This window comes from Erinaceus europaeus, chromosome 10 (genome assembly GCF_950295315.1).
Source record: "Erinaceus europaeus chromosome 10, mEriEur2.1, whole genome shotgun sequence".
In the NCBI taxonomy this organism is placed as follows: Eukaryota; Metazoa; Chordata; class Mammalia; order Eulipotyphla; family Erinaceidae; genus Erinaceus; species Erinaceus europaeus.
The window spans coordinates 53,990,011-54,003,603 of record NC_080171.1 but is presented as its reverse complement, the minus strand read 5'-3'; the positions used below and the strand labels follow the sequence as shown (position 1 = coordinate 54,003,603).

General features: G+C 39.2%; 1 protein-coding gene across 2 annotated transcripts in view; it reads right to left on the bottom strand.

Annotated features, from left to right (window-relative positions):
* DENND4C (DENN domain containing 4C) overlaps positions 1-13,593 on the bottom strand; it is a 116,920-nt gene that overhangs the window by 12,587 nt on the left and 90,740 nt on the right. For both annotated transcript variants that reach the window (XM_060199623.1, XM_060199624.1), the window contains 4 exons: positions 12,112-12,294; positions 10,984-11,179; positions 6,660-6,905; positions 4,318-4,435 (listed from right to left, as the gene is read on the bottom strand). In XM_060199623.1, coding sequence (XP_060055606.1) covers positions 4,318-4,435; positions 6,660-6,905; positions 10,984-11,179; positions 12,112-12,294 — 743 coding nt within the window. The remainder of the gene's footprint in view (positions 1-4,317; positions 4,436-6,659; positions 6,906-10,983; positions 11,180-12,111; positions 12,295-13,593) is intronic.

The following is a 13,593-nucleotide window of genomic DNA, read 5'->3' as shown; positions in this document are numbered from 1 at the left end:
TGAAGCAACTCCCCTGCAGGTGGGGAGCTGGGGTCTCAAACCGGGATCCTTATGCCAGTTCTTGTGCTTTGTGCCAGGTGCGTGTAACAAGCTGTGCTACCGCCCGATTCCCAAGATTTTTTTTACTCATAAAGTATGATAGGAGGAGAGTTGAAAGAACCAGACATCACTCTGGTACATGTGCTGCCGAGGATTGAACTCAGGACCTCATGCTTGAGGCCAATGCTTTAATCCACGGTGCCATCTCCCAGACCACTCAAGCTTCATTTTATAACCCTAAACAATAGTAATCACAAATCTTTTGATTCCCTGAGATTTGTGGTTTGTTTTTTTAAGATTTTTAAAACTTTAAGTTGACAGGACAGAGAGAAATTGAGAGGGAAGAGGGCTAGAGAGAGATGCCTGCAGCACTGCTTTTCCACTTATGAAGCTTTTTCCCTGCAGGTAGGGAGCAGGGCCTTGAACCCAGGTCTTCATGCATGGTAACATGTATATTTAACCAGGTGTACCACAGCCTGGCCCAAATATATATTTATACTTTACTTTTTAATTATTTAGAAAGTAGGAAACTTGTAAGCAGAAACCATATGTCTCTGTACCCTCTTCCTCCTCCTCCTCAATTCATACTCTTAGGAGGATTATTGAGAATACCATTACCAAGACCATTCAGTTCATGTTAGAAGACTTCCTATTCCTATGCCCACCCTGTGACTTATCCTTTTATTCAAAGATCGTGAAAAAGGAAGAACAGCATTGTGAGCCTTTTTCTAACAAAGGTAAAATAAAGCTCATAACATTCTGAACTGTAAGTACATATAACTAAAAGGAGAACCTTTTTTAACAAGTTGTGAAACACTAGAAGGAGAAGACTTTTTTTTTTTGTCTCCAGGGTTATTATCACTGGGGCTTGGTGCATGCATTACAAATCCACTGCTCCTGGCAGCTGTTTCCATAGTTGTTGTTGCATAGGAGAGAAATTGAGAGAGCAGGGGAAGGCAGAGAGGAGGAAGAAGATAAAGACCTGCAGACCCGCTTCACTGCTTGCGAAGTGACCCCCCCCCCCCACAGGTGGGGAGCCAAGGGCTTGAACTTGGATCCTTGTGGAGGTTCCTGTGCTTCGCACTATGGCACTATATGTGCACTTAACCCGCTGTGCTACCACCTGGCCCCAACGGGGAAAACTTTTTAAAAAGAGAAAGTTATGTTTTAATAAATAATTATGTAGTAGGGCATTTAAAAATATATTTGTGGGAGTCAGGCTGTAGCGCAGCGGGTTAAGTGCAGGTGGCACAAAGCACAAGGACCGGAATAAGGATCCCGGTTCAAACCCCGGCTCCCCACCTGCAGGTGAAGCAGGTCTGCAGGTGTCTATCTCTCCTCCTCTCTGTCTTCCCCTCCTCTTTCCATTTCTCTCCTATGCAACAACGATGACAACAACAATAATAACTACAACAATAAAACAACAAGGGCAACAAAAGGGAATAAATAAATAAAATAAAATATTAAAAAAATATTTGTGTGGGCTGGGGAGACAGAATAATGGCCATGCAAAAAATATATACATAAGTAAATTTTTAAAAATCATGCCTGAGGCTTCCAGGTCCCAGATTCAATCTCTAGTACCACCATAAGCCATAAACCAGAGCTAAGCAATGCTCTGGTGTGCTGGTGGTCGAGGGGAGAGAGGTGTGTGTATATAGACTAAATTCTATAACCCAAAGTGATTATATTTGAAGAGATGGTCTTTAAAGAGGTAATTAAAGTTAAATGTCAGGGGTCGGGCAGTAGTGCACCTGGTTGAGTGCACGTTACAATGCTCAAGGACTAGATTCCATAGTGTAGTGGTAATCATGTTCGCCCCACACAGTGCTCAAGGACCTGGGTTTGAGTCCTTGGTCCCCACCTGCAGGAAGAAAGCTTTGTGAGTGGTGAAGCAGGGATGCAGATGTCTCTCTCCCTATCTCCCCCAACCTCTTGAATTCTGGCTGTCTCTATCTAATAAATAAAGATAACTGAAAAAATTAAAAAGTAAATAAATATGCATTAAAAATATATAAAATTAAATGATAGTGAAGCTCATGTCCAAAATGACTAATAGCCTTTAAAAAGAAAGAAGGATATCAGGGAGATGAAAGTATGCATGCTCAAGAAGAGACCATTGATTTCAAATCAAGGAGAAGAGGTCTCAGGTAAATCCAAACTTACTGATACTTTTGAATTTCCGGTATCCAAAAACAGCAGAAATTTCAGTTAAGTCACACAACTTGTGGCTTATGTTATGGCAACTCAGTACAACTAATACAATTTGCATAAGCCACTTAATATTTCTCCCATAAATTGTGGTCCGGGAGGTGGTGCAGTGGATAAAGCATTGGATTCTCAAGCATGAGGTCCCGAGTTCATTCCTTGGTAGCACATGTACCAGAGTGATGTCTGGTTCTTTCTCTCTCCTATCTTTCTCATTAATAAATAAATTTAAAAAAATGTTTCTAACATAAATTCTTTTAAAATAATATTTGTTCACTTGTTTAAAGAATGTCTCCCACTGACTTCTTTTTTATGTATTTTTTAAAATTTTTATTTATTCCCTTTTGTTGCCCTTGTTTTATTGTTGTAGTTATTATTGATGTCTTTGTTGTTGGATAGGACAGAGAGAAATAGAGAGAGATGGGGAAGACAGAGAGGGGGAGAGACAGACAGACACCTGCAGACCTGCTTCACCACCTGTGAAGGGACCTGCCTGCAGGTGGGGAGCCAGGGGCTCGAACTGGATCCTGACGCTGGTCCTTGAGCTTAGCGCCACCTCCGCTTAACCCGCTGCGCTACAGCCCATTCCACTGACTTCTAAGACCTCCAGTGATAACTCTCCAGTCCTCTAGTAAAAATGTTTTAAGGGTGGGGATAGATAGCATAATAGTTATGCAAAGAGTGGGGGTAGATAGCATAATGGTTATGCAAACAGACTCTCATGCCTGAGGCTCCAAAGTCCCAAATTCAATCCCCCACACCACCATAACCCAAAGCTGAGCAGTGCTCTGGTAAAAAAAAAAAAAAAAAAAAAAAAAAGTTGTGCAAAGAGATTCTCTTGCCTGAGGCTCCAAAGTCACAGTTCCCCCTCCCCCCGTTTAAAAATATTTAAAACATCAATCAATTTGGTTACTCAATTAGCACAAAAAATTGAAAGAATCTTGACGAGATGCTAAAAATTAAAGAAAAAATAAAAACTTTTTTACAGAGAGAAAAGATAGACTAAAGTGCAGTTTCACCATCAAGAATTCTGTTTGGTGCTGTCCATGGTACTTTAAAAAAAATATTTATTTATTCCCTTTTGTTGCCCTTGTTTGATTGTAGTTATTGTTGTTATTGATGTCATCGTCATTGTTGGATAGGACAGAGAGAAATGGAGAGAGGAGGGGAAGATGGGGAGAGAAAGATAGACACCTGCAGACCTGCTTCACTGCTCCCTGCAGGTGGGGACCTGGGGCTTGAACCAGGATCCTTAGGCTGGTCCTTGCGCTTTGCGCCGCCACGTGCACTTAACCTGCTGCACTACCACCCGACTCCCCATGGTACTTTTAATGATGCTGGGGCTGAAAGTCAGGAGCCAACTCCAGGTTCAAATGGGGAAAGATTAAATAATATAAACTAATATCTCACTCTCTTTACTACTTTTCCTTCAGTAGTCCTTTATTCTTTTTTAAAATTTTTATTTATTTAATTTTTTTCTTTTTTTTTTATTGGGGAATTAATGTTTTACATTCAACAGTAAGTACAATAGTTTGTACATGCATAACATTCCCCATATTTATTTAATTTTTTTTTAAAGGACAGACCTGCTTCACTGCTTGTAAAGCGACCTCCCTGCAGGTGGGGAGCAAGGGGCTTGAACTGCGATCCTCACACCAGTCCTTGCGCTTTGTGCCACCTGCGCTTAACCCGCTGCGCTACCGCCCGACTCCCTATTCTTTTTTTTTTTTAATTGGATAGAGACAGAGAGAAATTGAGAAGGGAGGGGTAGAGAGGAAAGAGACAGTAAGACACCTGTAGCCCTGTTTCACCACTTGTGAAGCTTTCCCTCTGCAGGTGGGGACCAGGCTTGAATTTGGGTCCTTTTGCACAGTAATGTGTGTGCTTAACCTGGTGCACCACCATCTGGCCCCCAGTAGTCCCTTATTCTTTAATGTTGAATAGTACTACTATACAGAAGAATCATACCCCAACTTACTTCTTCATTCACTGGGGGGTGGGGGGGGGGGAAGGGGTGTTTGGAGTATTTCTAGTTTTAGTTTTTTATGTGTTTAATTCTACTTTACTTACTAAAATTCCTCCATGAGACATATAGAGGCTCTCCTGGTTCCTGATGGAGGTTGATATTATCCCATAACAGCTGAATATACACAAGTTTACTGTCCTGGGACAGAGATGATAGTGGAAGCTGAAAGAAATCAATGGGAAATATTAGTACCCCCATGTATAACACTTATCAATGGATCTACCAAGTCCTGATTATATAAAAAGGATGAGCTATTTCAAAATTCTGGAATTAAAAGTACTGAGAAAAAAATTTAGTTTTTCTTTACTTGCTCCTTTCTTCCCTCTTTTTTTTTTGCAGGGTTATAGCTGGGGCTCAGTGCCTGCATGATGAATCCACCATTCCTAGTGGCCATTTCTACCTTTTTATTATTTTTTTTTTATTTGACAGGACAGAGAGAAAGTGAGAGGGGTGGAGAGATAGAGAGGGAAAGAGAAAGGCACACACCTGCAGACCTGAAAGTGCTTCACCACTTATGAAGCTTCACCCCCTGCAGGTGGGGAGCGGGGGCTTGAACCCAGGTCCTTTGTGTATGATGGTATGTGTGCTTAACTAGGTGTGCCATCGCCCAGCCAGCTTATTTTCTTTTTCTTTATTTAAAATATCTTCTTCTTTTTTAATGGAATTTATTATCTTTATTTATTTGATAGAAACAGCCAGAAATTGAGAGGGAAGGGGATGACAGGAAGAGAGACACTTGTAGCACTCCTTCAGACACCTGCAGGTGGGCATGGGGGGCTCAAACCCAGGTCCTTGAACATTGTAATATCTGTACTCAACTAGGTGCACCTAGCCCCTTATTTTGTTTTTCTTTTATCTGATAGGAGAGATAAAAACTGAGGTAAGGGAGGTAGAGAGGGACGAGGACACACACACACACACACACACACACACACACACACAGCACTGCTTCACCACTTGTAAAGCATCCTCCTTGCAAGCAGGGACTGGAGGCTTGAACCCAGGTCCTTGCACATGGTAATACGTGCACTCAACCAAGTGCGCCACCACCTGGCCCCTTTAATTTTTATTTGTCTCTGATAACTTATGATTACTATTTTCTGTGGTGCCTGCTCTCAATGACAGCCTGGCAACTGGTACATGACCACTTGAGAGGCCAATAGCCTGTACAATAAATTTTAAGGCAAGAGAAAATACAATCATTTCTACTAGTTGTTGTTATACTATAACTTAAGTGAGTCAAAACAGAGCTTGTTTGTAATACTTTTATTGTTTGTAATACTTTTATAGGTGCTTATTTAGAATGTGAGGTTATTCTGTCAATATTTAATATCATAAAATGAAGGAATTCTAAGAGCCCACTTAGTCTCCAGTTAGAAATAGAAAACCCAGCACCAGTAAAGTAGGGCCTTTCGAGTCAAACAGCCTCTTAGTTTCCTATTAGGTATATGACCCTGCAGAAATTCCTTTGTTGACTTTTAAAATACCATCTGAGAAATAAGAATCCTTTAATATAAGACTGCCTTGAGACTACAGTTATAATTATACTTTCAGAATAAAAGCTGCTTATGTCTAGCTTCCCTTGTAATTTGATATGTGTAAACTCCAAGAATTGTGGGGGGGGGGGGGAAGAAAGAAAAAGAAACTTTTCTTTATTCTCATCAATGCTGGCTGGAATGTGGATGTGAATGCTTACAAGTAGTCAGCCATTGCAGAATTTGTAAAAAAAACAGCATGTATACAGTTTAGGGGAAAAAGGAGAAGGTTCTCAGAGCCCAATACTGTGCAAGTCCTCAACCACCTATCCAAATTTTTAAATAGGGAAGTAACTTGTGGGGGCTAGGTGGTGGCACACTGGGTTAAGTGCACAGTACGAAGCACCAGGACCTGTGTAAGGATCCCGGTTTGAGGCCCTGGCTCCCCACCTGTAGGGGAGCTGCTTCACAAGTGATGAAGCAGGTCTGCAGGTATCTGTCTCTACTATCTTCCTCCTCCCCTCTCAATTTCTCTGTCCTACAAAAAAAAAAAAAAAAAAAAAAAAGAGTGGTCCAGGAGGTGGCACAGTGGCTAAGGCATAGACTTTCAAGCATGAGGTCCTGAGTTTGATTCCCGGCAGCACATGTACCAGAATGATGGCTGGTTCTTTCTCTTCTCCTATCTTTCTCATGAATAAATAAATTCTTTAAAAAAAAATTAAAAAGAAAAGAAAAAACAAAAACCATAGGAGCAGTGGATTCATAATGCGGCACCAAGCCCCATCGATAACCCTGGAGGCAAAAAACAGAGAAATAACTTGTTTTTGGTAAGTCACTATATTATGCTTTCTGCTACCTGAAGTTACACCTCATCCTAACCAACATCAATGGTATAGAAGTTAGTATCCTACCTGTACACCTCCATTACAATGTTCAGATGTAAGAATAAGTCCTGGCAAGTTACTTGGAAGATCCAGACGTCTGAAATACCAAACGAGGTTCCAGAAAATAATAGGGTGTTGATTGATGAAAGAAGATGTGTGAATCACCTGATCACCTTCATTTTCTAGCAATGACTCAAGTTCTTTACGAAGCACTAGAGGGCTCAAGTAGGGCACAGAGACAGGGGGAGGATTCGGTCTTTTTCCTAAAGGATCCTTAAAAACAGACACACACAAATAAGTGAATATTGTTTACATGTTTTTTTTTTCTTTTTAACCTATTTATTTACTATTGGATTTAGAGAAATTGAGAGGGGAGGGAAAGATCAAGAGGGAGAGACAGACACCTGCAGTCCTGCTTTAGCCCTCATGAAGTTTCCCCCTGCAGGTGGGCACCAGGGGACTGAACCCAGGTCCTTGCACACTATAATGTGTGTGCTTAAGCAGGGGCACCACTGCCTGGCCCCGTTATGTTTTTTTTTTTTTTTTTAAAGTACTTCTCAAGCTATTCTTCTCTATTTATCTTTGCCAAATCATTTTATGTCATTGTTACATGCAAAAGAAAATCCTAATGAAAACCTAACAGAGAAACATCACTTAATCAACAATTGACACAACACTCTAATTAAAGCATGATAGGATTTACCAATATGACAGAGCAACGGCCTAAATTATTTTTTTCAATGTTTAAAAATGAATTATTTTTGTGGTCTGGGAGGTGGCGCAGTGGATAAAGCATTGGATTCTTAACTATGAGGTCCTGAGTTTGATCCCCGGCAGCACATGTACCAGAGTGATGTCTGGTTCTTTCTCTCCTATTTCTCTCAGGAATAAATAAATAAATTCTTTTAAAAAATGATTTATTTTATGAGAGAGAAATGCATATAGTATTGCTTTACTCTGGTATATGTAAAGCTGGAGACTCAGCCTGGGAGCTCATATAAGTCCTATACTTAACCCACTGAGGTACCTCCCCAGCCACCCTTTTTAATTTTTATGATAGATTTGCATTTTATAGCAAAAATGTGATTTTTAAAAAAATATATTTATTCCTTCTCTTTTGTTGCCCTTGTTTTTTTATTGTTGTAATTATTATTGTTGTCGTCATTGTTGGATAAGACAGAGAGAAATGGAGAGAGGAGGGAAAGACAGAGAGGGAGAGAGAAAGATAGACACCTACAGACCTGTTTCACCACTTGTGAAGCAACTCCCCTGCAGATGGGGAACTGGGGGCTCGAACTGGGATCCTTATGCTGGCCCTTGTGCTTTGTGCCAAGTGCTTAACCCACTGTGCTACCACCCAACTCCCAAATATGTGATTTTTATTTTATATTTCTCCAAGTCTAAGCAGAAGAGGCAATATTTTGTGTTAACAGTATTTGATTCACTTTATAATTCTATTTAACTTATTTTTATATTTTACTAAGAGCTAAAACAAAAGCCAAAGTAAAGAGTAATTCTTTATATATATAAAATACAAAGTATAAAAAAAAATTTAATAGGAAAAAAGGTCAACCTAGACTTGTTTTATTTTTTGGACAGAGAGAGGCAGAGAGAGTAAAAGAATCCATAGCACCAAAGCTTCCTTCAATGTGCTGGGGGCCAGGCTTTAACTGGGATGCGTACCTGGCAATGCAGCACACTAATCAAGTGAGCTCTTTTGATGGCCCCAAATACTATTTTCCATTAAAAAGAACCAGGATTTCTTAGGCTAATTCTATGCTGAAGAAGGAAATCTAAAGCATAAGTATGAAAGATCTTGCCTACATGAAACAATGCTTTTTAAAAACTGCAAAAAAGCCCAAGAGTTATGTCACAAAGGCACCCATTTGTAGAGGCTTCTATTTGACTAAAAATCAGATAAATATATGCATTAATAAAGATAACAACAGGTTCCCCACCTGCAAGAGGGCCGCATCAGACGGTGAAGCAGGTCTGCAGGTGTCTTTCTCTCCCCCTCTGTCTTCCCCTCCTCTCTCCATTTCTATCTAACAACGACTATCTAACAACGACTTCAATAACAACCATAACAACTACAACAACAATAAAAAACAAGGGCAACAAAAGGGAAAATAAATAAGTAAATATAAAAAATATATAGCAAGTTGATAAATTCATGCCCTACTTTCCCAAATCAGCTTGGAGAATGGTAAGAATCTAACTTGTGTGGCTGGGCAGTGGTACACTCAGTTAAACACACATATTACCATGCAGAAGGACTCGAGTTCAAGTCCCCACTCCAGGGCCAGGTGGTAGCACACCTGGTTAAGCACTCACACACAGTGCATAAGAACCCAGGTTCAAGCCCCTGGTCCCCACCTATAGAGGGCAAGCTTCATGAGTGGTGAAGCAGGACTGCAGGCATCTCTCTATCCCTATCTCCTCCTCCCCTCTCATTTCTGTCTCTATCCAATAATAAATACATAAATAAATTTTAAAAAATCAAAACATTGAGTCCTCGCTCCCTACCTACAGGTGGGACACTTCACAAGCAGCGAAGAAAGTCTGCAAGTATGTCTCTGTCTCTCTTCCTCTCTATCTCCCCTTCCCTCTCAAGTTCTCTCTGTCTTATCCATAAAATAGAAAGAAAGAACAAAGGAAAAATGGCTGCTGGGAGCAGTAGATTCAAAGTGATGGTACTGAGCCCCAGGGATAACCCTGGTGGGGAAAAATATCAAAGAATCTTGTTTTAGGGAGTCAGGCGGTAGCACGGGGGTTAAGTGAATGTGGCATGAAGCGCAAGGACCCACATAAGGATCTCGGCTTGAGCCTCTGGCTCCCCACCTGCAGGGGAGTCACTTCACAAGTGGTGAAGCAGGTCTGCAGGTGTCTATCTTTCCCCGTCTCTGTCTTACCCTTCTCTCTCCATTTCTCTCTGTCCTATCCACAAATACTACATCAACAACAACAACAATAAAAAAACAAGGGCAGTAAAAGGGAAAATAAAAAAAAAAAGAATCTTGTTTTAAATTTGGTAAATAAAGAAAAAATCTAGGTATTTATTTTGCCTTTCCAACATAAATTGTATCTTTTGAAAGGCAACCAGAACATATGGCTGTTACTTGTCCTTATAAATGTGTTCTATGTAAGAAATATAAGATGACAGAATTAGACAATCATCATTTTATACTCTAAATTTGATCTAGGCATTGAGGTTTTACTAGCTAGTAACATCACAAGAATGGAACAATGAAGTAACATACCAGCACTGATAAAGGTGTCTTACAAGTTTAAAACACAAATGAATTAACAGTTTGAAAACAAACAAAAAAACCTTGATCCTCAATGCAATGAACAATTTATAGCACTATATAGCAACATATTGATTTTATTTAGTCCTGATTTTCAAAACTCCAATACATGCATCTTGAAACTCTTTAAATAATTTGATACCATTTTTCATTTTCCATTATCTTATCACTTTATTATTCTTATTATTTAATGCATATGCCTCACGGCTGAGCAGCCTTCTGAGCCCAACTAAGAAAAAGTATAGGTGCTCCCGTGAGGTACCATGGTTTCACATATTGTAAAGCTATCTGCTGACACCTTAGCTATTTTGTTTTCACTGTCACCTGAGTTTTCCCGTTCTGAGCTGACTTCTTCAGAGAGAAAGAGACAGGAAAAGATATCACCACACCAAAGCTTTCTCTAGTGCAGTGGGGGTCTGGTTTGACCTTGGGTTAAGTGTATGACAAAGCAGGTACACTATTCAGATGAGCTAACTTCCCGACTTCTGACACCTTATTTTTGATGGGATTCTTTTAAAGAATCCTTCATCTTTTAGAGACACATATTAAAATATTTACAAGTGAAATACATGGTATTTAAAGAAATCTGCTTCAAAGCAAACTTGAAAAGGAGATGTGAATAAAGGCATACCCCTTCCCACAAAAATAAAAAAGCCACAAGCTGAAAGTTACTGGAACTAGAGGAGCCACTATACTCTGCTGCTTATTACAGATATACTGTACATAGGAATTTTTTTTTTCTTTTTTTTTACATAGGAATTTTTTAAAGTTCACAGCCAGTTTAAGATTTCTATATGATTGTGGTCTGGGAGGTGGCGCAGTGACAGGGACTTGGACTCTCAAGCATGAAGTCCGGAGTTCGATCCCCAGCAGCACATGTGCCAGAGTGATGTCTGGTTCTTTCTCTCTCCTCCTATCTTTCTCATAAATAAATAAAATCTTAAAAAAAAAAAAGATTTCTACATGATTAATCTACTGCAGAAGAATTATCTACTATTCTAATACTTACATGAATATTTATTAGTTATAATGCTGTTACATACCACAACTTCTTGTAGATTGTTTGGAAGACTAACTGTTGAGATGCCATGAAATGGTTGCTGCGAAAAGTCAATATTTTGCAAGGGACCTCCAATACTGTGACTTCGAGTCAAAGAAATATTTCGCTTTGATAAACTGTTAGGTACAGGTGAATTTTTCATAGTTTGAGCATCTCCACTGGCTTTCTTTATTTCATCACTTTAAAAAAAAAAGAAGAAATGCCATGTTTGTTGTGAAATAATCTAAACCTATGGCGCTAGAGTATTTTCTAGAATGAACAGAATTTACTAAAGACATCTGAGAAGAATCAGGGCTACTTTATATGAATTAAATTTTCTTCAGGCATTTTTGTAAAACTGGTTAGAAGAAGAAGGTGGGATGAATGACTCTGGTGAGTGAAGGGAAGAGGACACATGGCAGATCACAGGGGACCACATTCAAGTACTTACTTCAAATGTTATTTCAACTTTATTAAATGAAATCAGCTAGAAATATTTTAAATATGTGATTAGGTATTATATATACATGTTACATATTTAGTGTATAATATAACATGTATAGTTATCACATATATACTGATATTTTAAATCTCTACTATAAGTCATAAACCCACATAGAGAGACCAAATCTAATTTGCCTTTTTATTTTTAGAGCTTAGCATGTTTAGCATACAACATGCTTTCAATAAAGAGATGTTTCACAATCAACAGTGAAGAGTAAAGAGTAGACTACACAATAAAGAGAATACTTTCATAGGAACTGGCAGTGATAAACAGTGAACTGTTATACTCCTGATACACAACAGTATTGTTTATTTGGTAAAAGATCACAGTAAAATATTAAACAATTTTCAAAAGTGGCTTATCAGATTCATTAACTAGGTACTTAAATAATATTTGGTAGTAAAAAGTTCATATGAATTTTTTTAAATGGGGGTGGGGGTAGACAGTATAATGGTTATGCAAATAGACTCTCATAACTGAGGCTCCATGGTCCCAGGATCAATCCCACACACTATAATAAATAATGGCCAAGAACTTACTCCTACATGTATGTCAGACTGTCTCAAAGATGGAGTTTTCACAAGGATACCTAGCATACTCTAAAGAGTTCTCTGTACCCTATGGTACCTTGATTCAACTGTAGAGCTTGTTTCTTCAGTTATGGTCTGGTTAAGTTTTAGAAAATCCATAAGGTTGATCAAGTCAGGTTCTGCTGAACTGACAACAAATTTGTGCTCTGAAGGTTCACTTGTCAAAGGGATGCTGCCACTTTGTAAACTGTCACCAGAGGTACTTGGTTTCAGGAAAAAGCTAAATACAGACAACAAGAAAGTTTTACAAGCTCTTAGAATCCTCTAAATTGCATATATCAAATCACTTTATGCTAAAGCAGTCATTTATGAATCATATATTATGTAATTTTTTAGGTTTATTATCTTTATTTAATAGAGACAGCCAGATATTGAGAGAGAAGGGGGAGACAGAGAGACACCTGCAGACTTACTTAACCACTCCTGAAGCATTCCCCCTGCATGTGGGGCCTAGGGGGCTTGAATCTGGGTCCTTACACATTGTAACATGTGCGCTCAACCAAGTGTGCCATACCCCCACCCCTACAACTGTTTCTCTAAGAAAAACTATTCCACAAAATTCTAGAAGATGTATTTTGCAGTACATCACTGAAGTATTTATAGTAACAAAAAACTGAATGCAACTGAGGTACACAATGGTAGGATAATTAGATAAGGAAAATGATATATCAACTTCCTACAGAAGAAATAAATCAGATAGACATATAGCCACTCAGATTTTAAACCAACTAGTAAAATTAATGAGTTTTTCCAGCATTATTTTAATTATATAAGTTAAATATACATATATTTGCTGTTGTTTGTTGCTGTTGTTGGAGGTTCACCACCCTGGGTTGACTTTTTCAGACAGAAAGAAAAACAGGAACAGAGACAGAGAGGAAAAGATACCACAACACTGAAGCTTCCCAGTGAAGTTGGGGCCAGGCTTAAAACTAGATTGTGTGCGTAGCACAGCAGGCACCTTCACTGGTAAAACATCTTGCCAGCCCAAGGATCGAAACAGCAGAGACTATGTCAACTGGATAAAGGAGTAAGAGTTGGAATGGTGGATAGAAGATAATAAAAGAGAGCCCTTATACAAACCAAAGATAAGAGTGTGTCAGTAATTAAGAGTATGATTTGGTTCAGTTATACACCAGAAGTTATAAGGAAAAAATATAACAAAGATCTATACAATTGTACAATATTTTTAAAGACTTATTTATGTATTTATATGGGAGAAAACTGGAGCATCACTCTAATACATGGGATACCAGGGATACCATTCAGTTCCTCATTCTTGAAAGTCTAACACTTTATCCACTGAACCACCTCTTGGGCCCCCATACAATTTGACTCTTTGTGGGAGCCGGGCTGTAGCACAGCGGGTTAAGTGCAGGTGGCGCTAAGTGCAAGGACCGGCATGAGGATCCCGGTTCGAGCCCCCGGCTCCCCACCTGCAGGGGAGTTGCTTCACAGGCGGTGAAGCAGATCTGCAGGTGTCTGTCTTTCTCTCCTCCTCTCTGTCTTCCCCTCCTCT